We start from the raw sequence: 25794 nt of genomic DNA on the forward strand, positions 1-25794 counted from the left end.
ATTATTCCCAAAAGGCAGTTTGGAAAAAGCAATCAAATGTAATTATTTTCTTCAATATTAATAGAGTATTATGTAACTTCTGACACTAACATCATGCATTATTCCCATTGATGTTATTTAGCTCATGTAAATGATTCATTTTTCATTGGCCTGGATAAATATTTTTCATGTCACAGCGGGGGAGTTGGTATGAAATATAAGCAGTGTGATATTGGTGGTTTTTGTCATATGACTTTTAAAAAAATAGGGATGATCTCTATATTTTTAGCCCATGTTTGAAGATATTCCATTGATTTAATAATGTCATGTAGGAGAAATAAAGCTACTATCACATTAAACATGCCTAGTAACTATATAGCAGTCTAATTTTAGAAACATTAAAGTGGGATTTAGATGTTTTAAAGACCTCTTAGAATTGAGGCCTGAATGAAAGGATTAAATGAGATATGGGATAGAGAAGTACTTGCTAAACTTCAGAGTGCTGAATGGAGCCAATTGATGCTGTTAAAGAGGTCATACATTTGGCCGGGCGCGGTGGCTCACGCTTGTAATCCCAGCACTTTGGGAGGCCGAGGCGGGCGGATCACGAGGTCAGGTGATCGAGACCACGGTGAAACGCCGTCTCAACTAAAAATACAAAAATTTAGCCGGGCGTGGTGGCGGGCGCCTGTAGTCCCAGCTACTCGGAGAGGCTGAGGCAGGAGAATGGCGTGAACCTAGGAGGTGGAACTTGCAGTGAGCCGAGATCGCGCCACTGCACTCCAGCCTGGGCGACAGAGCGAGACTCCGTCTCAAAAAAAAAAAAAAAAAAAGAGGTCATACCTTTAATAGCTTATATAAACATGAAAGTAGATAATATCATTTTTGAGATTATTGACTGGGAGCTGTGGTGTGGTAGAAATAGAGGATGAAGAGGATAGGACATGTACTGAAGGTATTTTCCCAGCAACAATATTGCTCCTTTTCTTTTTTTTTTTTGATGGAGTTTTGCTCTTTTGTCCAGGCTGGAGTGCAGTGGCATGATCTTGGCTCACTGCAACCTCCCCATCCAGGGTTCAAGAGATTCTCCTGCCTCAGCCTTCTAAGTAGCTGGGATTACAGGTGTGTGCCACCATGCCCAGCTAATTTTTATATTTTTAGTAGAGATGGGGTTTCACCATGTTGGTCAGGCTGGTCTTGAGCTCCTGACCTTGGCCTCCCTAAGTGCTGGGATTACAGGTGTGAGCCACTGCGCACGGCTTGCTCCTCTTTTTTTTTTGAGACGGAATTTTGCTCTTGTTGCCCAGGCTGGAATGCAATGGCACGATCTCGGCTCACTGCAACCTTCACCTCACAGGTTCAAGCGATTCTCCTGCCTCAGCCTCCCAAGTAGCTGGGATTACAGGCATGCGCCACCACGCCTGACTAATTTTGTATTTTTAGTAGAGACAGGGTTTCTCCATGTTGGTCAGGCTGGTCTTCTCCTCCTCTATATATATAGGGAAGCTGTAATTTACCCGTGGCTTTCTGGGGAAAGTGGAGAAAAGAATTGGCCTTTCAGACTGCCTTTTCTTAATTAGCTGATCTAAAATATGACTATCTTAATCTAGCTAGTGACACACAATTGGGGGTGGGGATAGCCATGCAAATGACCAACTGAGATATATATAAATTCATGCACTTCAGTGTCCATTGCATTTATAGAATTGGAATCTTGATGGACAGATATTTTGATAGAAGTCCTCAGATAATCCTTTTCACCCTTTTGCCACTAACCTCTCTGCTAAACCTGACTGACTTAGAGTAAGACACTAGACACTTAGAGTAAGATTCTTTGTAGTCCCTGAATCCTTTTCCTGTACCTAACAATGATAGTCAGTATTGAGCTAAGTTATTCTGTGCTCTCATTTTTGCTCATTTGAGCTTCTTAGAACTTTGCAGTTTACAAGACTCTAAATGAAGTATTGTACTGTGTTATTCACGTGTGTTTGACTGTTAACCATAACGTCTTCTTTTAGTCAACAAACATGGCTTCACTCCTCCTCTGTTAATGCATCCCCACGAGTCATTTACGATGCTGGAGGGCAATATCTTACCCAGAGGAATGAAAGGTAGTAACACAGGAGTCGGGGTGAGGCATGAAGCAGGGAGAGGAGGCAGAAGCATTTCCGCAGCTGATTCCTGCTTGCTTTTGGAGCCCTGAAGGTGGGCTCTGACCTGGACACAGAGGGTCCTAAAAATGAAGCCCTTAAACACACACACACACACACACACACACACACACACACACACCCCTCTACCTTCATTTCTATAGTGTTGAGTAAAGGAAAAAAATAATTAAAAAAAATCCCCACACACAGAGAACGAGAGGATGATTGCCAAAGATCTTAGTTTATAGATGGAAAGTAGTATTTTCTTTTCCTGTCCTTGAACTTCAAGGATAGATAATAATTCTCTTTTCTATGCTTTTTGTTCTCTGCAAAAGTGGCTTCAGAGCAGCAACTTTTCCTGGAGGATGGCCACAGTGCAGGGATATTGCTGTGGCTCATTCCGGCCTTTCACTCTGCTCCTCAGACTTCCAGCCATTAACCCTGCCATTCACCCATGTGCTACCTCTTGTTTATCTCTTTGCTATGCTTTAATGTTTTCCTTACTTTCAAATTATGACGCCATTTCATACCATTTCAGTTCTTTGAATTCATATTTTTGATGGGCTCAAGCAAGGTTAATGAAAAGAAACATTTATTTACACTTTGTACTTATCAATTCCAACAAACAGTAAAAGGCCTACACATCAGTATAATCATAATATATGCGAACTTCCGATCTTCTCACACTTTGCAGTGATCTGATGCTTTCACTCCTAGTTCTGATATTTGATTTTTTGAACAGCCTTCTTGAAAATGACCTACACATGAAAAAGTAAATTATTGGATCCAGGCACACATTACATGCAGACAAGAAAAGTGTCATTTCTTTGCAGTAATACAGGATTTTATGTGCAGATTCATCTAAAAGCCTGTCTAAGTGACTAAAAGTAAAAGGAATTCTGCACAAGTGATATGGTAGAAAGCAAGTAAAAAACACAGCCACAACAACCCTGATGCTCTGGTTATGTTTTCGCTTTCGGCTTGACTGACTTATGAATTGCCTGCTGGATTTGTGGATGTACCTGGATATGGCTATGTAACATCCGATCAGAATCACCAGCACGGCCACAAACAAGCAGCTGTTCACATAGGTGACTGCCGTATGCCATTTGACCCCCAGAGGACTTTTAAGTTTCAAGCAGTCATGGATATTGTCCTCTGTGGGCTGACCATTTGTTAGGATGATGTTTGGCAAAGACAAAACAGCCATGATCACCCAAACACAAACAGATAAAACCTTCGTAAAGGTTATGCTATACATCCGAGAGTCCCCAAATGGCTTGACCACCTTCAGATAGCGATCAATGCTTATCAGCCCAAGGAACATGATGGAAGTATACATGTTTGCATAAAACAAAACTGAAGTGTATCTGCAGAGAATAAACTTGAAGTACCAAGGTCCAAATCCTGCATCATGGACTATTCGAAATGGAAATGTCAGCGTCATTATGAGGTCTGCAACCACTATGTTTTTGAGATAGAATATGAAGCTGGTTTTATTCCTAATGTGGAAGAAGATCCACACTGCTAAACCATTCAGCAAGATGCTTGCCACAAATATAATGAGATAAAGCACCGGCAAGACAATCATGTCAAATTCATTGTGAAGGGTGGTGTTCTTTCCTGGTCCATCGCTCCTGTTGCCTGAATTGTGACTCTCTTGGTCGTGCAGCTCGTTATCTGTAGGAGAAGTGGGGAGATAGGACTTCAGTGCTTGGCAAGCGTGCCCACAGGCCACTAGGTTCCCTTATAGACCCAACTTTTTGTTATTTCAGGTGAACTTAAAGATGTCATCAATGATTTACAGAGTCAAGGTAGCACATTGTTAATGTTTTGAGTGGCCAAAGAATTAGCGACCTTCTCTCACTACCCTGCCTCCCTCATATCAGGACCCTTGAGTAAAAAGTCCCATTTCTGATCCCCTTTGCCAGCCTTTTGAAAATAAACATACCAGTGTAAATTATTCCGATTCTTACTCCCATGTTTGATATCATTACAAATAGAATCAACAAAATGTGGACAGGAAATTGAAATTTTCTATAACAAGAAAATACGATAGCCAGCACATGGTTATTGTTTCAGTGTAGTCTTTGGCACCCTCTTTGAATATATCTTCCCTTCCCTTGCCTGAGTTTTAAGCTGTTTAATCTTAAGAATTAAGAAGCTGTAAAACTAGTGAGTCATTCTGAATTTTTTGCCTATGACTTTCTTATACTCCTTAAGATCTTTTAGGGACCATTGATATGAATAGAAAGAAAATGTCGTGGCATTTTTTTGTAAATAGAAAGAAAATCTACTGTCTTCTAAAGTGAACAGACAAAAAAAGTCCTGGATAGATACAGATCTGACTTGCTGATTCTCTGAAATCTGTTTTCACCTTAGTAGAATTTAAGTTGCAGGCTGGCGTAAAGTTACTGCTGATTATTATAAATATTTACACGTCATCTAGTAAATTCTTCATTAAAATGCGTTTGTATAGTCAAGAATATCCACAAATATGTTTTTGTATAGTCCAGTGATTAAATGCTGATTTTGTTTTCTCATTCTTATTAAGTTTTGCAGCTTTACAGTTTATTGCCAAAGAGGACAACTTGTTAAAAGTAATTGCAACCTGGTATTTTTTTTTTGTTTACAAGGCTAGGTTACACCTGTTGTATTTATTGTGGGAATTTTTAAACCTTTTGCTTTTTTGGAATTTTTAGTTTCTGTTGTTAAAGACCTGTACCATATCACTGCATCATATAATCAGTGAAATGGGTCATGAGCATTTGACTTATGTGGCAGCCATGGACATGGGCCTCTCATGTCTCCTACTTTGGGGAGCATGATGGACAGGCAGCTCCTGCTGTGGATCCACCACCACATTCTTGCTGCTGCCACGCTTCCCGCGGACTGCTCGGGGCCTGTGACTGAGCATGGCAGGGACACCAAGACAAACCTGTTTTTGTAAGAGGACGGGTTTCTCTGACAAAAGACTTTGGCTGGAGGAGTACTTACCAGTCTTCAAACCTTTTCTTTGAACTTTCTTCAAACTGCACTGTTCCTACTCAGTCTTCCTTCCTTCTTTCTCCCACAAGTGGTTGGAAGGCTGTGCCAGCCTTCTGCTTGTCCCCATTTTCCCTGGTAGCCATTTTCCCCAGTAAATCTCTTGGCCATTTAAGCACATTTTATCGTCATTATTTTTGGGGAACCTGAACTAATGGAATTCATTTATAGATTCACCTTTTGGAGGTAAGGTTAGAAGGAAGATCATTTCTGAATTTTTACTTCCCTGTAATTAATAATAGTTGCTATAGTTATAGTTATGTTTTGAAATGGTTTTGTTATAGAGATAACACCATGAATTTAAGCCCTCACTGCCCTGCACACAGGCAGTTTAGTGTCTGTTTTGGTTCCCTTCTTTGAGAAGAGAAACAGGAAAGTTTTGATGATTAAAATCCAAAAACAGATTCCTAAATTGCTGCTTGACATCTAAGTGCAGGCTCTTCTTAAGTAACCTTGTCCTGTTTCTAATTCTTTCCCTTTTATTCCTTAATGTGAGTGTTTTTAAAAACTGGTTTCCCTGGCCTAACTATCCTTACACAGGCTAGTAATTTATATCTGGACTAGCCTGTTATGAGACCCATAGTATTACTAAGCTTTACAAGTTAAAATGCCTGATTCAGCAGCCATCTATATTACTGCTGCCAGTTTGTAATATTTCCTTGTACAGTATCATTTAAGCCTATTTTGACTTAATGACGTGTTGTAGTCTTGGCTGTTTTTGCATCGTAAGATCCAAATCAGTATCAGTGACATTAGGAGCTTCTTAAGATGTGTGGCTTTAACTGAGTTAAGATGTCTGCTTGAATTAATTTACCCAATTAAATGATTAGCAGTCACTTTCATCTAACCTGGGATAGAACTCTTAGGGAAATAGAGGATATGTGAGTTTAAATCAGAATTTAAACGGACACAGCCTGAAAAGGAGCAGCCATGTCATCTCTTGAGGTGCTGGCTGTGCCTTGTAACAATTACTTATGAATTGCTTTTCAAAATCATTTTAAATACAAATATATTAGTTCACGAGCTACAGCATATTTGGCAGGGAATATTTCAACTGCTGGTGTTGGCTGCCTCGGGATCTGCTATGCATCCCTATCGTGTAGTGCAAGAACCCCTACTTCACAGTGTTGCTTAAGGATATGAGTTCCGTATATCATTATAATATTTTAAAGTTTAATTATATGAACACATTCTTATTAAATGATGATTTTGATGATTTGCCTAACAATTATGGTTATTATTAAAGATAGTCTCCAATCAGAATGTCAAAAAAGGTTGTGTGTGTGTGTATACATATATATATATATTTGTAAATTAAAAAGATCACGTAGGATTGGCCTCTTTCCACAGTGGTTATTGAACTGTTTTGCGGCATTGAGACAGTCTGGTGTTGAACTTGACTGTGTAACCTCACGGTATTTGCTTCCTTAGTTTATGTATAGAATTAACATTTTGGACTATAGGACTTCTTAATTCAATGGGATAGGCCTAGGCCTGGTTATTACTTCATTCACAGATTTCACATTTAGGCAACAAAGCTTAAATTAATGGTTAAAGCCTGTTATGGGTTATTTGCTGAAACAATGTGGTAGTAGAGACAAAAAATGGTTTGTAAGAAGCAGATGAGCCATTACTCATCTGGTTGCTCTGGAAGGCTCAAAACTTAACTTTGAGAGTTTCGTGTGATTAATTTGTTTTTTAGAATTAAGTCTATATCATATTCTTTTTTGCCTGCTAACGCCCATCATTTATTCTCTATCATTGCCTTAAATATTTCCAAAACGTATGGGTGTACTCAGAAGCATTTCTCTATATGATATGTCCACTCAGGAATATTGACCAGTAAAAGTGAATGGCTTTCTTCACCCAGGCAGTTTTATCATGTTGTTCTTCCCTGACAGTAAAGAACTTGGCCAAGTTAGGGAACGTCTTTAATTGACAGTAGCTTGGTGATTCAATTAAGAAAAATTAGAAGCTATTTTACAGTGTAAAGGCTGTTTTCTCACAATATGTGCATGCAATGTTGGATATTATCAAACATTATTTCCCCATCCCTTCTTCTTGTTTACTAAGGTGGTATTCCCTGGGTTGTGTGGTGCAGGGCTTGACACAGTGTGATAATTGAGAGTAAAACCTCCTTTGGTATTCTCTCTGACTCTCATTCCAATTCCTTTTAAATTAACAAATGCAGTGACATAAGAACTCAGTTTACTAGTTCCATAGTAAATTATTTTGTGCCACGTGTGAGGGTGGTATTTGTTTGGGCCGTAAGGGAACTTTAGCTATCTTTGCAGGGGGAATAGGTTTGTGCATGTGTGCGTACAGGACTGAGTGTGTGTGTTGGGGAATGCTTGGGCTTTGTAGCCAGATACAGCACAAACCACATGTGGCTTTAAACTTTTAAATTTAAATTAAACATAAGTTAAAAAATTAATTTCCTCAGTCATACTAGCTATGTTCAAGTTTCCCAGTAACCACATCTGGCTACTGTATTGGCCAGTGCAGATACAGGGAATTTTCATCAATGCAGAAAGTTCTATTTGACACTGCTGGTTTAGCCTCTTAATAACTGTAAAATGGAATACATAGCCGTCTTACTGGATCTTCTGAGAGTTAAATGCTTTGCAAATGTTTTGAGTACAGTATCTAGTACTTAGTAGGTATGCATTCTATAACATAAAGCTTAATTACCATTTGTCTTGTTAATAGAGTCACATTATGAATGACAGAGTAGGGAAGAATCTGCCACTTTTGCCTTTGGTGAAGCTACATCATTGTTCACTGGGACGTGTCACTTGGCACAAAATGTGAAAGTATCAACATATGTCACTGCTCTACCTGCCAGGTGGGAATGAAATAATAAAAGTCATTCAAATTATAGGGTGTCACTACCATGGCACAGCTGCCTAGCTCTGTCTGTCCCTTCCTCCCTCCCTCCCTCCCTCCCTCCCTCCCTCCCTCCCTCCCTCCCTTCCTTCCTTCTCTCTTTCTTTCCTCTCTCTCTCTCTCTCTCTCCTCCTTTTTTTTCTGATACAGAGTCTTGCCCTGTCACCCAGGCTGGAGTGCAGTGGTGCAATCTCGGCTCACTGCAACCTCCGTCTGCAGGGTTCAAGCGATTCTAGTGCCTCAGCCTCCCGAGTAGCAGGGACTACAGACGTGCGCCACCACACCTGGCTAATTTTTTGTATTTAGATATGATCATTTTCTAAGTAGTTACCCAGTAGATTAGGTAGATGTTATCTCTGGCCTCTTGGGGAACCCCATGAACCTTGGTTTAGACTATTAAATCTGCAAAGTAATAAGTAATTTTAGTTTGTGTTTAAAATCTTCCATAAATATTATTAATTTAATCCTACTTGTCATTTTAGAGATGATGTCTAGATGAAACAAAGTTTAAAACAAAATGATAGCAAGCTAAATTTATCTCAGCGATACTGTCCTGCATGTTTGCTGTTTTATACATAAGGAAACACAAAGCTAAATGCTGGTTTATTTTGTTAGTTGGTTCTCTCACCATTAAACTCCCCAAATTCCCAAACAGTGGAAATGATAGTCATTGATAAAGTAAGATTTTCTTTGTATCTCTTCCGACGGCTTACTTGGTAATTTTGCAAGCGTCAAGTTGAGCCCCATTCTTCAGTTGTGATGCACTGTAAGCAAAGATGCGTGTCAGGAAACACTTGGGGACGATTGAGGTGTGGGTTCAGCATAGGTTATTCCTGGTTTGATTTCTGGGGAGAAAATGAAAAATGAGGACAAAATCAGTTGGGAAGGAATTTTAAAATACAAGATTTTGGTCTTTTCAGTTAAAGCAGTTGCCTCCACGATTCAGAAGGCATGTGCTCTTTGGAGATGAACACCCGGGCCACACGGAGTTGCCCTCTTTCATAATTCCCTGCTGGGAGTTATGTCTTGTGGGTGACTTTGGCTACATACCTTAACTTTTCTGAGCTTTGCATTCTTCACGACATCTTAATAAAGGCTAGCTGAGACCATATGTGTGTGCAATGTTGGATATTATCAAACATGATTTCCCCCACCCCTTCCCCTGCAGCTGGGTCTGTTCCCTGTTCTCTGGGTTCCATCACGTATTGACCATAGAAAGCAGAATTCCTGGGAACTGTTGTGGAAAGTGCAGCTGAAATAAAATGTGCTTATAGGACAGTTTACCGTTAGGGGAAATCACACTCTTTCTCATGAAGTAAAACCATGTGAGACTTTCAGGTCCCATCACTCATGTTGCTTAAAGAGACCCCAAGTAACCTCATTCTGTCCAAGCACAGAGCAAACTTGAGGCTGGCGTGAGCAGTTACTTTTGTCCCTGCATACGTGCTGAGATAGCAGGGAAAGGGCACGTGGGAGGCAGGAGTATGTGTAAGAGTTTGCAGTAAGTGGAGAGACAGTTATTATTTCCTTTTATGTTCCTGTGTGTGTCCTTCTCTTCTGTTTGCAAATATCACATGTAGCTAAGGTACTTGATTTGGTAGCAGATGGAAAAAATGGTTTTTAATTTTTCAATGATTCTCTCCACCCAGAATCCACTCTTTTGAGAGTTTAGACAGTCTATCCATACGTCACCTTGAACAGCTCCAGTATGTGGTACACAGCAGAACTCAGAAAGTGTTTTTCGGTTAATGCAGCATAGGCAATGATTAAGGTTCTTAGAATCCCTCCTTTTTGGATGCCAGCATCACAATATTTTTTAATGTAAGGCAAAGAAGTAAAACTCTACTTTCTTTTTATTTATTAAAGTTTACTGGGGAGAATGACTGATGCAGTTAATTTTCTAGACTTTATAATAATGATCTTTGGATTTCAGTGAGCCTAAAAAGCTTGAATCCAGTTTCTCATGGAAACATTTCAAGGAAATTACCTGATAAGCACATTTTTAGTTTTATGTTTCTCTGTCCTCAAGTTGTATGGTTGTCCTCTTCAGATGGCTTCCTGTAACCTTCCTCACTGACAGTTGCAGTAAGAGAGAGAGAGCAGACAGTTGGCCAATAAGCAGGACATAGAGAGAGGAGACTGGGAGAAAATATTTGCATGTTACATTTCTGATAAAGGATTTCTATTTAGAATATGCAAAGAACTCTTACAGCTTCTTATTAAGGAGAACACAACCCAATTTTAAAAAGGTCAAAAGATTTGTCTAGACATTGCACCAAAGCACATGGAAGGACAGTGAACATCATTAGTCAGTAGGGAAATTCAAATGAGAACCACAGTGCTATACCATCTTGCGTCTACCAGAATGGCTGTATCTGAAAAAGACAGATAGTAACAAGTGTTGCTGAGGGTGGGGAAAAGAGGACCCCTCATACACTGATGATAAGAATTTAAAACGGTACAGCCACTCTGGAAAGAGTTTGGCAGTTTCTTAAAAAGTTAAAATCAAATGTATCATATGACCCAGTAGTTCTACCTCTAGGTATCTAGCCATGAGAAATGAAAACTTACGCCCATGCAATGACTTGTATGCAGTTGTTTATAACAGCATTATTCATGATAGTTAAAAGCAGAAAGAAGCCAAGCGCTGACTGGAGAGTAGATGAGTCAACTGTGGTATAGGCAAAGGATGGAATATTACCCAATAAAAATAAATGAAATACAGCTATCGTATAGATGAACCTTGAAAACATTTTGCATGAGAAAGAAGCCAGATACCTAAAGACTACATGTCTTTAGGTGAAATGTCCAGAAAAGGCAAATCTGTAGAGGCAGAAAGTCGATTAGTGTCCGCTGGGGTTGGGGGCAGGAGTGGAGGGTATGAGAGATATTATTCTTTTGCTCCTTGATGCTGTGTTACTGTATGGTAAGGCAATTCTTGAATTATAATTACTAACTAAAGATTAGGAGTTATTCTTGTAGTTTTAAAGATCACGGAATGTGAAAGTCAGAACATGCTAAATTCTGGTAACTAAGAGGTCACAATAGACTTTCAGGAAATCTGCTTGCCCCATATTCTTTTGAATCATGGGAACAATAATACCTACTTTATAGTATCTAGCATCCCTGCTTCATGAGGTTAAATTAAATATACATTTATAAATTAAGTGCTTTCTAAATGCCAGTTTCTGCTTCTGTTATTTCCATTAATCTTTGCCTAAATTAAATTCAAGATCTTGTTACTCTTACTGGAACTCTCTGGTTTAACCAAACTGCAGACACTCAGCGATATGCCTGAGTTTAGTTCCCTACTTTTCTTCATACCCATTCCTGCCCTGTGAATGGCCTCCTTTCTCCCCTCTCTCCCTACCTTGGAAATCTCTACTACTTTTTCAGGACCAGCCATAACCTAATCTCTTTCATAAGGTCGTTTACTAAGAGTCTGCTCATATTTCAGGCCCTGGAGTTTATAAAGAAGAGAAAGGTACATTTCTGTCCTCAAGTTTAGAGTCTAGTTGAGAATCCAGAAATAAACAGACCATTTCAATATCGAATGAGAGGTTTGGGATGCTGTGAAGATACAGAGGTGTACCCAAACTGAGGGGAAGCAAGGATTACAGAGGTTCTATGACAACTATTATGCCCAGGTTGTGGCAGGTTTGCCCAAGGTCCAATCAGAAAGGAGCACATGGAAATGCTGAGTGTAGCCAAAGATAAGGTATAGTCTGCTGAGGAACTGGTGACAGCATGTAGAGATGGAGATATATGACAAAATATGTGGCAACTTAAAGAATTTGTGGCTGAATGATGGTGGTGAAAAGGGTTAGAAGGTTGTTGGAGGCCTCCCAGGTATTTGACTGTAGATTTTAGTCTCTTTTTCTGATGTAGGACCCATGAAAGGACAAGCACGTACTGGGATGGGTGGAGTTTAGTTTTGGATTGGTTGATTTCATGATGCCTGTGTAGTATGCATGTGGAGGTGTCTACTAGATGATTAAAGAGACAGATCTGGAGCTTGGAGAAGTACTCCTGCTGGTGATGTCTGTTTAAGGCCAATAGAAAATAGGTGATAGAAGAAGCTGTGGGAATGAATGAGATTGTCCAAGATGAAACTGCACAGTCGGCCATGCATGGTGGCTCACGCCTGTAATCCCAGCACTTTGGGAGGTCATGGTGGGTAGATTACCTGAGGTCAGGAGTTTGAGACAAGCCCGGCCAACATGGTGAAACCCCATCTCTACTAAAAATACAAAAATTAGCTGTGTGATGTGGCATGCGCCTGTAATCCCAGCTACTGGGGAGGCTGAGGTAGGAGAATTGCTTGAACCCAGGAGGCGGAAGTTGCAGTGAGCTGAGATCACACCACTGCACTGCCGCCTGGATGACAGGGTGAGACTCCGTCTCAAATCAAACAAACAAAAAACCCAAAACCATACAGTGGAGTGAGAATAGCAGAGAGCTAATGTAGACTTTTTAATGGAGCAGTCTTAGGGTGAGGGGAGTGCCTGAAGGAGAGGCCAGAGAGTTGGGAGGATTACCAAAAAAGAATAATGTCATGTGAACCAAAAAGAGAGTTTAAGAAATGAGGAATTGTGACTAGTTTTATCCTGTGGGGGAAGTCAAGTGACAGGACAGCAAAGTGCCATTGGATGGGATTCAGCAACAAAAAGGTCATTGTTCATCTTTGCCAGTGCTCCATGTGCTGGGGGGCCCAGGGTGTTTTGAGGAGAGAAGCCTAATGACAGAGGGCTGAGTAATGATTGTAAGGTGAGGAAGTGGAGGCAGCAATCTCAGAAAACTCTTTCAAAAAAAGAACATGCCTGCGACAGAAAGGAGACAGAGAAGGTGAGAGGTGGAGATAGATGAAGGATTAACGGAGGGTTTTCTTAAGCATATCATTCAATGTCTGGCATTTAAAAATGTTCTGGCCGGGTGCGGTGGCTCATGCCTGTAATCCCAGCACTTTGGGAGGCCGAGGCGGGTGGATCACCTGAGGTCAGGAGTTCGAGACCAGCGTGGCCAACATGGTGAAACCCCGTCTCTACTAGAAACACAAAAATTAGCTGGGCGTGGTGGCGTGCACCTGTGGTCCCAGCTATTCGGGAGGCTGAGGCAGGAGAATCGCTTGAACCCGGGAGACCTTGCAGTGAGCCGAGGTCATGCCACTGCACTCCAGCCTGGGCGACAGAGTGAGACTCTGTTTCAAAAAAAATTTTTTTTTCCAGCTTGTATTTAAAAAAAAAAAAAAAATCCTGCCTTGACCTCTAGCCAAGTATGGTGGCACCATGGTGGAGTGCATAGAGCGAGGATTTGATTCTCTGATTCTTCGGATTATAGCCCCAGCTCTGTTGCTTTTAGCTTCTAACCCTCCATTTCTGCCTGTATAAAATGGGTATGAAGACTCGTCCATTATAGGTTGACTGCGAGGTTAAAATGATGAATGTTTACAAAGCAGCCTGTGTACTTGTGCAGGGTGGAGCTGAAGTCGTTTTAGTTCCTGCTGTGTATCATAGGTACACAGTTGAATTTATTTAGTGCTTCATAGGTTGGACAACGGGGTTGATGGGGGTGGATCCTTGCACCTTGTTTATGCTGAGATGGCTGTGTGGCTGGTGGCCTCAGCTGCCCTCTCAGGAGTCATTTGACTGGTACTTTTGCTCCAATAGCTTGCCCTTCCTTTAAATTGTCTCAGAGCCTCACCTGCCTGCTGTCTTTCTGAACGATCAGCGCCTCAGCTTCAGGGCTCCGTGTGTGCTTTTACTACAGTGGCTGTGCACTGTCTGCATGTCCCAGCACTTGCAGGGTGTTGCAAGGAAGATTGCTTCAGTGGTAATAAAGAGCTTGGTTCCAGGACCTGGATCCTGGGCGGGAATCCTGCCCTGCCACCTACTGTTCCTTCAGCTGAGAGCTGATGAAACCACACAAGAATGTGATGTTTGTGGTAGGCCCGGGTTTCACAGTCATTCCTGAGGTTAGATGGTATCGCTGCTTAGAGACCTGTTTTTTTTCCAGCCACCCATTGCTATTTTCCTTTGGCTATTTTACTAACCATGTTTCTTTGTTGTTGGTTGTAAGCTACTTTTAAAATGGGGGTGGTGGAAAAGGATCAACATATTCTCAGTTTCTCCTTGCTTTTGGACTCCGAACCTGGTGGTTGATAACTTAAGCAATCTTCAGAGCAACCCTAGGACCTAGATATATTTCCACCCCCGCCAGGTAGGAAGATACGAGATTCAGACAGTTTAATTAACTTGCCCTGACTCACACTGTGAGTAATGGGTAGAGCTGGGATTCATATCAAATACAATAGAAACTGAAATTGCAGTTCTATTATACTGTTGTGGAGTAAAAGTGAAGAATGATTCTGGGGGGTTATTTTAGAGGACAGGAAGTGGGAGGGGGGCAGTATTGGGCAGAGGTAGGAGTCTGTTTTCTCCATCAAGCTTGTGAAGGAACTGCTAATCTTCCAAACTAGAGGTCTAGTTTTATTTGGCCTGAACAATGTTGAAAACATCAGGAAATTTCACATAAGAATCCAGATTTGGATCCCATTTTGAAAGATGAGAAGATTTGCTAGCATCCAGCATGAACAATCCAGCAGTATTTGTTGCCCCTTCCTGATGGGGAAGTGAGCTCTCTCCAGTTCTCCGACTCACAGCATACTCATTGACATCCCTGGGCCGCCTCTTTCGGGAGCTTACCTGCTGGGTCCTACAGTCACTTGATTTTGCAACCATTATTCCGCTTTTCATTTAATCTTATGTGGCTATACTTAACCTCTATAGATCCCCAATTGTTCTACTTTGATTATAAATATATCTTTCTCTTCTTCTGTGTCTCTCCTCCCTGCAAATGCCTGATTTTTCTTGTATACTCACCATCACTTAGCATTTCTTTTCAAATGGTTTTTCTTATACCTCTTAGCAACCCAGAAAATGTAGTGACAGGAGGTCATGTTGTTTGGTTCACACCTGAGAATGTGTTAGTAGTCACGGTGGAGCTTTTCTCTGTGCCTGCCCCTCTACTGGGGCCTTTAAGTGAAAACCCTACTGATTGTGTTATAAAACTGCCTTTGGTGGGGAAAAACCGAGGTTTCTGGTGTTACGAAAAGCTTCTGAGTAGTGGAGTAGGGACTTGACCCCGGTTGTGTTGGATACCCAAACATTTGCTCTCTCCCCAGAAGGGCTATGGGAGGACAACATCCAGGACTACTGAACAGCTACTTTGGACACCCAGCCTTGTGGTCCACACAGAGCCAGCCTGCTGTTGCAGTTCACTGGTTTGGATCTTGGCATCGGTGGGGAGTCATTTGTACCATGCTGGGGGAAACTCCGTCAGCAGGAAGAGTGGGCCGGTGTGCCCTGCCATGCCATGGCAATGCTTCAACTCTCCCTGGGCTTTATCTCTCTTGTTATTGCCCTCTGGTCAGGATCTTGAAATATCAATGCCAGTAAACTGGCTCCCTAAATGCAGTTGCTCGTGGTTAATTTTTGACTTAGTGTTTGGTAGTGGTGGTTCTCAAATGACAGAGTTATAATATCAATACCTTTCCTATCTGTCCTCCACTCTCCAGTTTTCCCTCTAAAAGCTCACATCTGAAATTGTAAGAATTTGAGATCTGAAGGTTTAGTTTGCCACTTTACTTCGCCACTTTACTTCTGAAAAGCTATACTGAACTGATTGATTATATAGAGATATTCATGTAGTTCCTGCATTTTTGTGGTAAAGAGATAGTCTTCACAAAAGCCATCTGATAGAAAGTTTATTTGAAAGATACAGGATCTCTTCTATTTTGGAATCACCTATAATCTAAGAATCTTTCTCAGTTTAAGCCTGACTTTATGTGTATGTGTGTTTGTAAATTTGTGTGTGTTTTTCAACAATGCTAAGATTATAGCTCTGCTGAAGGCCTGGGGAAAGAGGCAGATTACCTCACTGGCTATGAGTTACCTCTTATTGTAATGGAATTAGGTCACTGTATTCATAACACATTTCATTAATGCATGCATGGAGTTAGTCTCCTAAATGTGTTGGAATGCAAAGCACAGCAGCCCTTCATTCAGGTTTTTCAGGTGCTACACTGATGTTCTGTTCTCATAGTTTTGCTGGTACATGTAGCTTACAAATAGACCTATTTTGGTTAACAATTTAGAGTTAACTTTTTTTTAGATGACCTCAGGTAACTTGATGTGTGTGTGTGTGTGTGTGTGTGTGTGTGTGTGTGTGTGTTTAGAGCGGATGGGGGGTTGATATAAAGTGGATTGTAAACTCCCTGAAGACAAGATTTGTGTCTAGTGGTTCTTTATAACCTTAACGTCAAACCTGACTATTCTTTTTGACAAGTGAGGGAACTGAGCAAGATTCAACAACCTGCCCAATACCACACAGATGGTGAGGGGCAAAACCAGGAAATGAGCCCTAGGTTTTATGACCCCAGAACAGGCTGCCTCTGTGGTGTTGCTTTGCTAGCCTAGTGGAGTGTCAGAAGTAGCTTCCCTGGTAGAAAGTGTTCTAGACTGAGATTCCCTGACCAGTGCAAAGTATCCTAGACCTGGATTCAGTAGGCAGCGGTTAAGTTTTTGGCTCAATCTTTGACTCTGTGACCCTGTTAAGCATTGTACCTCACAGAGCTTGAGCCTCCTCATCTATGAAACAGGGAGAATAATAAATACCTGACGTAATTCCCAAGGGTGCTGTGTGAATGTGGTAAGAGAACATATGTTAAGTCAATTTTATATTGTAAGTGCTATAGTAATGTAAAGGTGTAATTCATGGCAAATATACTTTGCTTAAACAGTAAGTGCTTTTCTTAAACAGAAAATAAAAATACACCTTTTAACTCAGTAAGTTGTAAAATTTGAGTAAAATTCCTACTACTCACATTACTATGTGGCTATTATGAGTCAGGTCAGGAGATCTGTATCACATTACTATGTAGTTGTTGTGAGTAATAAGAATTTTACTCCAATTTTACAACTTACTGAGTTGAAACGTGTATTTTTATTTTCTGTTTAAGCAGAGTATAAATTCCATATAGGTAACTTCTGGATCATTTATGTAAGAGGCTAGTCAGGTTAGGGGCCACAGTCCCAGTAGCCAACATAGTGGTTTTAAATGAATATGTTCTAAACTAAATACATTTCAAGTGACTTCTGGCCCTTAAAAATATTCTTAGAATTCAAGACTCCAGGTAAGTCTTTAGTTGTTTGATTACTGTTTACTAGCCTATTAGAAGATGCAGAATGCTTTTCACAAGTTCACGTAGATGCTGTTCCTTGTTTTGGAATAGCATCCTGTGGCTTGAGCATTCTACTTAAGAGTTATAATCGTTCTTCATGGTGGTGGTGGTGGTGTCACCTTGATATTTTAATACAGTCATCATAGTTTTCTGGGCTGTGGGATGTGGTGCAGGTATCCTCCAGGCCTTTCCCATTAGAACTGTTGTCAGATTAGCTACCCTTATTCTTCCAATCACAGCTTAACCAAACCTTAATGCTGTTTAAGTTAATGGAGTAAGACAATTACCTAAGAGAGCATTTTTCCTTCAATTTCATCACTTGTCTTCATTGACAATTTTAAAATTCTCAAGTGAAGTCTTTAATATGAGTGAATATTTCACATTTCTTAATCAGCATCAAATGCTCACTCTCATTTTTCTCTTCTCATGAATACAAGTAAATAACCCAACCTCACTCATATGTAGTAAAAGGATCTGGGATCACATATAACTCATTTCATGAAATACACACACACACACACACACACACACACACACACACACACACAACGTTTCTTCAAAGTAATTCCTACTTCAGTGAATTTATCAACTTCTGGCATTAATCATTTTTTAAACAATGTCTCTTAAACTAATAGGAATATTTGAATTAAAATATTTTTCTCTGGCTTGATTTATAGATGTAGTAACTTCCTCAACTAGGAGAAATAGTAACCTGTATATTTGTATTATCTTAATATTTGCCACATGCATTTTCCTGCTATTCACATTTCTTTGCTTGATGTCCTCTTCTGTCGCAATCTTCACTGGCTTACTGTCTTATATGGGACACAACTCAGGCTCCTCTGCAGGTGATGAGGACCTCCTGACCTGACCTGTATACCTGCTCACTTTCTAGCTCCTGCACCAGACCCTCCTTACCTTGCATTTTATCCTGAAAATCTCTTCTCCCCCTTGTCTATTAGGCAAGCTGCCTATGCTGCCTTCAGGTCTAACTCATCTGCCTCCTCTTCTCAAAGCCTTCCATGTTATCCCCATGTGCCACATAAGTGCTCCTCAGCCCCTGTGGTTTCCCATACCTCCAGCTGTTGTATTCTATTTTTGTTGTTTGCCTGACTACCAGAGTGTCCTTGCATCCTTTATCTCCAGGGTCTAGCAGAGTACCTGCGGGCACAGAGTCAAGGGTCCTTTCATCCTTTATCTCCAGGGTCTAGCAGAGTACCTGCGGGCACAGAGTCAGAGTTCAAAAACACCTTTGACTTACTATTAGGCAATCATGGAATTTGGCCTTCTCTCTGACTTAATTTCATATTGGAAGGCATATGTCAGTTTTTTGTTGTTTATTTTTAACAATTTTTTTTTCTGCCTTCTGAAGTGAAAGGGTACAACCCAGGGAGGGTGGAGACAAGAGTAGGAATTGGCCATTGACCTGTGTAAGGCATGGCTGAAGACCAGAAGAAGGCCTGATCAAACCATTAGGAGGCCAGTCAAACGCTGGGCCTGCTGACGTTTCTGAATAGCTCATTGTAAAGTTGAGGGAGCTAAAGTGGAGGGCTGCAAATTCAAATGCCAGCAGCAGCCCCACAGGTTATGTCAGTGAGGAAAGTCAGCCAGGTGTAAGAAGAAACAACAGTACCAGTGTGCTAATAAAAGACAGCTAATATGTCTAACACTTGTGAAATTTTCATAATTAGAATAAAGTACACTGGGGAGAAGGAGGCAGAAAGGTTTCCTTAGAACAATTATGAAGAAACAGCAGTAAGATGAAAATATTTAAAGTGAGCCACATGCCTGGACCCCATTATGTTGTCTTATCCTGCCTCTGTAAAATGGCTTTGCCTGGATTAAGCTTTGCGTTGGTGTCTTCAAGAATTCAACCCTTTTCACTGTGCCTACTCTTTGGGTGTTCAATACGACATTGGTTCTTTATGTTAAGACTCATGGGAGAAAGTTATTTCTACTCTACATAATAAGAATGGTGTTCTGTAGGCCAGCTATGAATTTATCAAAACCAAATCATTTTGCCTTCTTGTTTTCCTGTTGGAGTTGAGATCCACCTTAAGGCCCAACACCATCTGATAGGGATGAATGCATTTGGTGAACTAATTTCTCATATGGTTTTTAATTTCCGACTATTCTTTTTCCCAGGCTTCATTGGTTTAAATTTAAGTTCATTTGAATTAACTTCATATTAAGCATCCCCATAAAACACCTCATTTTTGTTGTTGTTGTTGGAACCAGAAAGATTATAAGTAAATAAAATAATTATATGAGTACATTGGAAGGAGAGCTTAGTTGGCATGAAGTTAATCAGGTTGTAATTGACAGAAGAGAAAAGGGAGGCAGTATGGGAAATGTACCATCTCTAGATAGGAGCTGGGGTGGGGAAAAACTTTAAGGGTAGAGATGTTTGGCTCTGCCACCCTGGCTGTGAGACAGTTATTTTGCTGAGAGCATCTTCCAGGATGGGGAAGCCATCAGAGCAAGAAGTAGTGTACCATGACATTTATATTTCAGGTGCCTGCAACTGTGAGCACTCAAACTGAGTTCTGCACTGGCCAGTTGTTTAGTGCCTGTCTTATTTGCAATTTCATATAGATTGTAAACTGGATATAAACAGACCATGGTAAGATCCAGCATGACTTTGTGAAGGATTGGGTACATATTAGCATTTCTGGGTCTTAGGATGAAAAGTAGAGATAATACTTGAGGTATTGTACTGTTGGCTCTAGGTACAGAATGAATAGTTTTTAAAATTATATATATATATATACTGTGTGTGTGTGTATATATATATATTTAGCGTTGTTTACATTATGAAATTAGAATGAATGTTTTAAGGTAAAGGGAATATTGATGTTTAACAGATACTATAGTTTTATTTTTCCAGCAGCCATCATGGTATATGCTGACACATTGATGTAGTAATTACCTTTTAAATGGCATTTACTATTCTTCTATTAATTTGTTTTGCTATATATAATGTAGGCATGTACCGTTTTGACCTAATGCAAGCCATTATCCTCAGTTTTCATTTTTTAGGTTTTTAAAATGCTTGGGTGTGACAACTAGAATACAATGGTTGCTGTGATTATTTAAGGATTGCATATTACTGTGAGCCACATTCTACTTCATCATGATATGTAGCACTGTTTTCTATATAAATATATCTAGTAAACAGTTAATTTTAGGCCAGGCGCGGTGGCTCATGCCTGTAATCTCAGCACTTTGGGAGGTCGAGGTGGGCAGATCACGAGGTCAGGAGTTCGAGACCAGCCTGACCCACATGGTGAAACCCCGTCTCTACTAAAAATACAAAAATTAGCCGGGCGTGGTGGCGGGCACCTGTAATTCCAGCTACTCAGGAGCTGAGGCAGGAGAATCGCTTGAACCTGGGAGGCAGTGGTTGTGGAGGTTGCAGTGAGCCGAGATCGTGCCATTGCACTCCAGCCTGGGTGACAAAAGCGAGACTCCGTCTCAAAAACAACAACAAGAAAAACAATTAATTTTGCAGTTTTTCCCAATTTGTCTTGGAGCTGGTTTATCTTAAAAAGTTTTGAAAGGCCCAGTGATTTATTTTCAGTTTTATTTGTAATTTTGGGGCCTAGCAGGTCTGAGGAGGAATAAGTTTGGACAGGTAGGTCATCCACCCCCAAAAGAGTATAGCAAATCCTCAAACGCCTACAGTCTAGAGGCAACAGATATTTATGCATTGTTTTCTTGGATCTCTCTTTTCAGTTCTCCGCCTGAGAGCCACAGAGCTTCATACTCTAGTATGTGCAAACAGTCCAAGTATTCTGTTAACATTTTTCTTTCTTAACTAGATCATAAGCTTCTTTAGTACAGGGATTTCAGATCATTTTGTTTCTGTTGCCCTTTTGGTATACTGGCCTCTGCTTTGGAGACTTCTGAATCTTGATATAGTCAGTAAAGGGTACCCTCTAGACTCAAGGACTTGGAAAACAAAGTTTCACTTTGTTCTGCATCCTCCAGAGAGTTGCTCTGGTGGTCAAGAGACAGTAATATCATTGACCTGAGAGCCTGTTCAGGCTACAGGGCAAAACCCTTTCTGGGAGCTTGAGAAGTCTAAGTGTCTATCTTGCTACATACAACAACAGTAAAAGAGCTCCCCAAATGCTGGCTAGTATTATTGTGTGCCTAGAAGTGTTCTAAATTACCTATGTATATTTTAATTTATTAAAAGGACTTTGGATTCACATTACAGGTTTGCCACTTACTTGGGCAGGTTACCCAACCCCTCTGTGCCTTTTTCTTCTTCTGTAAAACAGTCCTCATAAGATTGTTTTAAATGAAGTATTACCATAGCATAGACCTTTTATTCAAATTTAACATGTAGTAATAACTCAGTATTGACATGCTACTTGAGTGGGTAGTAAGAATTAGTACTCTAAGTTTTCAGATGAAAAAAACCTGAGGCTTAGAGAGAATACTTGGAATACAGTATACTTGGGCTATTTGCACATGTTATTTGTTCTTTGAGCATATACGTGCTGTCTGTCGCTGGAGTGCTAGAGTTTGCCCTCATTAACACCACTAATGAGGGGCAGAGCCTGGATTTGAACAGAATGTAAGCCCATCTCAGTGCTGTGCTCCCAACTGCCGCTTTGCTACTGCCTGCAGAGAAATTTGGTATTCATGTGCTGATTAGCATCTGATGCCTCCTTTGGGAAAACTAGCAAGTTAAAATAGCTCCAACTTGATTGCAGGGGATCATGCACCCAAGATGGCCATTTATCTACTGTAGTCTATACTATGGTACTAGTATGTGGTAAATATGCAATAAGTCTGTATCATTTTACATATGAAACTACCCACAAAAAGAGGTAACAGCAAATAGAGCATGGTTGACTGTAGGCAGTGGTTCAAGTTCAGAGCTCTGCTCCTTACTGGTATGCTCGTTAAGCCTCGGTTTGCTCAGCTGTAAAAGTGGATAATAGTAATTTATACCTTAAGGATGTCTGAGTTAAAAAAAAAAATGCATGATAAGGCTGGGTGCGGTGGCTCACGCCTGTAATCCCAGCACTTTGGGAGGCCAGGGTGGGCGGATCACGGGGTCAAGATATTGAGACCATCCTGGCCAACATGGTGAAACCCCATCTCTACTAAAAATACAAAAATTAGCTGGGCATGATGGTGGGCGCCTATAATCCCAGCCACTTGGGAGGCTGAGGCAGGAGAATTGCTTGAACTCAGGAGGCAGAGGTTGCGGTGAGCCAAGATCACGCAACTGCACTCCAACCTGGTGACAGAGTGAGACTCCGTCTCAAAAAAAAAAAAAAAAAAAAAAATGCATGATAAAATATGCAGTAATCTTGTCAGATATCAAGCTAGATGTGTATGCTAATTATTGTTGTTTTAGTATTAAGGATAGAAGGACCGTTTGTGCCATACAGATCCTATCTAGTACATTAGAAAAGGTCATTTAAGGAGCATTGCTCTTCTTTTAAAATGATGGAAATCATTAGAAATTACTGTTTAAGAGAAACTATAGAATCATTGATATGAATGACTTAATGTCATGACTTACACTAAATGGAACTTATTCCCTCAGTGCTCTCGCTTAAATGTATTTTAGTGTAATTTTTTTATGTTTGGCCAATAAGAATATTAATGAAACAAAATATGTTAATTAGGTATAGGATAGAGAACAAATACTCTATTCTGCCTGTGTTTGCCATATAAGGAGGTAGAGGGTTTGGTAATATTTGTAAGGTCAGATAGAACCTGTCTTTCACCATTGGCCTGAAGCAGAAGGTCTGAGAGGTGGGTGCATCTCATCTAGTTTTTAACAGCAGGGTCACATCGCATTTGCTTCTGCTCTTGCCTCCCTGCTTTAGATAGTTACAAGTATAAGAACTGCAGCTGGCACTTGTATTAATACTTGTATTATTGCAAAACTTTCAGCCAGGTAGGAAGAGCAAATAGTACATTCATCTTCATCTTGCAGAGGAAGAATCTGAGACCTAGCGAAGTCGAGATTTGATGAACATCTTGTAGCCGGCTAGGGGCAGAATTGGGAAGGTCCTCATTTGTGGCTCTACCCCATTTCCTCTCAAGCATTCCTGTGTGCTTGGTTCAAGCCTTAGGTTCTTCCATTACTAACCCCAGCATCTCAGCATATCACCTGGATCGTGGGAATCTAGAGATACAAGGGGCCTCTAATGACCATCTGATCTAATCCCTTCATTTTACCTGTGAGGAAGGGAAGTGAGCTCCTGGGGAATTCAGAGACTTGCCTAAGTCACACTAATAATATTTGGTACAATTAGCCCTTAAACCCAGGTCATTTTGCTGTGAGTCCTGGGCTTTCTACTTTAAACCCAAACTACTGCCTCTTGCCTGCATAAAGAACATCTATCCTGGAGACTGGGGGATGCTTCTAGGGAGGTGACTTTACATAGATTTCGCCTCACTTCTGTCCTATCTTCAAACCTTACCCTTTATTGGGCTTTGAGGGATTTTCGTGGGTTTTCCAGGCTTTTCTTATTTCAGGAGCATACAAAGAACTAATGGCCATTGTGGTCTTCTCTATCTTAACTTTCTGTGGCATTTTAAAGAGCTAAGCATGAAATATTTTGTTGTTGTTGTTCTTAAAGAGAGTTAAATGCCAAGATATTAAGGAAGAAAAGCAGGCAGACTCTGAAGAGCACAAACAGCACAACTCTAAATAAGAACATTCCTTTTAACTTAGTCTTCCTTTTCCCACCCACATCTCTGAATGCAGTAAATCCTCTTAGCATGTTATCTCTGGTTAGGGCATTTTCTCAGTGTCTTCATGAAATAAAGATTTTCTGGCGGGATACTTTCTTTTTGTAGGCTGTATCCTTAAATATGAAATTCAGCCATCTATCTGCTCTTCTAGACCCTTGTCCTTAACCCACGTATACCTGCAACACATTTCAAGTAGAGGTCAGAAACAAGAGTCTGAGGATGAGATGTTGGTGAAGGATTAAGAGAATATGCCTCTTTGATCTGTAACTTCATGGAGACAGTTAATCTCAATTGGCAGAAATAACAAGGTGTCTGGCTTTTTTCCCCCCAGTATAAAGTAATATAGAACCAGATTTGTTGCTGTTCATATTGCTAGTAAATTGGAGAACAATTATGAAAGAAATGTCTTGTTAAAAATGTTAATATACCTAACATAAAAGCAGATTCAACTTGAGAATGTGATGTAAAATTCTATAGCAGATAAATCTTAAGAAATCAAAGTCACTCTACTTTAGGCTCATCTATCTTTTAAAAGTCCTTATTACAATTTAAAAGAACTGAGATCTCCATGCTTGCTTCTTGTTTTCCTCACTGCAGTGAAAACTTCCCAAACAGTTTGAATGTGGAACAAAAGTAAGCTGTTCCTAACCTGTTTGTCAGTCACTGGGCAGTTTTCTCAATGCCTTTCCTGACATGTTTTAACATGACTTCTCCAGGGATCAGAATGAGGATTGCCCTGTTCTTTGTGGTACAATGAAAAGACTGAGATTATTTTATCAAAATGAGACAGTTGGGAAAGAGAAAAATCTTTCTCTCTTTAAAAAAAAAAAAATACGGATAAACGATTATGAAACAAATTTTAAGTTTTGGGTCCTGGGAAACAGTTATAAGAGACTTTGGCTTTTACTCATCTAATAAAGTAAATGTGGTTAAAAAAAATGTGCTACATAGGAGTGATTGCCAAAACATTGTTTCTACTTTTGAAGGCACAATATGTAGTTTATATTTCTGCCTGCCTGAGCTGGAAACAGTTGAAGCTTCATGGCTCACAGTGGTGCCTCATATCTTATTGTCAGCATTCTAATTTCTAGTTTTTCTTCAAACCTCAGAGTTAAGCAGAAGTATAATTACAGTTTTTAATCATTGCTGTGTCTTATCAACCAGGGCTTTTAAGAAAATGAAAAATTTTTCGTTTACCTTTCATTGTGGTGGCTGGCTGTCCATTCACCTCATACGGTGTCTTCAAGTTGAAACAGGTTTCTTGTCTCTAATTAAGAACAAGCTTTGAAACTAAGGTCGGCAGGGAAGTTGATTTTCTGGTAAAGCATAAAAACGAAACATCTCCCCTACCAGACAAGGTAGGTATCTCCCTTACCCCTTTAGAGATTGTCCTTTGGGGCACCCTTTCAAATTCTCCTGCCCGGCAACTACTGGAACAACTTGCTGTCTTGCTAATGTAAATGACTCACAACTAAGAGTAGGTGAGATTTGTCGACTGGGGAAGAGTATTTCCTGAACCTGCAGGAATCAGATGGTGATTCACCTGAAGGAAACACAGAGGGCTGGAGCTTAGACTGCCAGAAGTCTGCTTAACGAGTGGGGGATGAAGTCTCAGGTTGGGGCCTACTAACTCATCAGATCCAATTTTTAGGTTGGTTTTTTTTTTTTTCCAGCCTCCTATTGCTATCTAGAAAACATGTATTTGCAGCTTTCCTGCCAATTGAATTTTGGATTAAAAGGAATAAGAATATGCTTTATGACAGATGA

At 40.4% G+C, this 25794-nt stretch overlaps 2 protein-coding genes across 7 annotated transcripts in view; one reads left to right on the top strand and one right to left on the bottom strand.

Moving 5' to 3' along the window:
• Positions 1–25794, top strand: part of MED12L (mediator complex subunit 12L) — a 334555-nt gene that overhangs the window by 190276 nt on the left and 118485 nt on the right. The gene's annotated exons all lie outside the window — the stretch shown is intronic.
• On the bottom strand, positions 2701–25487 carry GPR87 (G protein-coupled receptor 87). Its single transcript, XM_003256298.3, has 3 exons — positions 25225–25487; positions 8774–8905; positions 2701–3809 (listed from the first exon to the last, which is right to left on the bottom strand). The coding sequence occupies exons 2-3, from the start codon at positions 8805–8807 to the stop codon at positions 2767–2769; spliced, it is 1077 nt and encodes a 358-aa protein (XP_003256346.1). The 5' UTR covers positions 8808–8905; positions 25225–25487; the 3' UTR covers positions 2701–2766.

Source organism: Nomascus leucogenys, chromosome 11 (assembly GCF_006542625.1).
Source record: "Nomascus leucogenys isolate Asia chromosome 11, Asia_NLE_v1, whole genome shotgun sequence".
Taxonomy (NCBI): Eukaryota; Metazoa; Chordata; class Mammalia; order Primates; family Hylobatidae; genus Nomascus; species Nomascus leucogenys.

Excerpts from the sequence above, each read along its gene's own strand:
- GPR87 (XM_003256298.3), bottom strand. The coding sequence starts at position 8,807 with ATGGGGCTCAACTTGACGCTTGCAAAATTACCAA. Across the intron at positions 3,810-8,773 it reads GACGCTTGCAAAATTACCAA|ATAACGAGCTGCACGACCAA; the intron begins GTAAGCCGTCGG and ends CTTCTCCTACAG.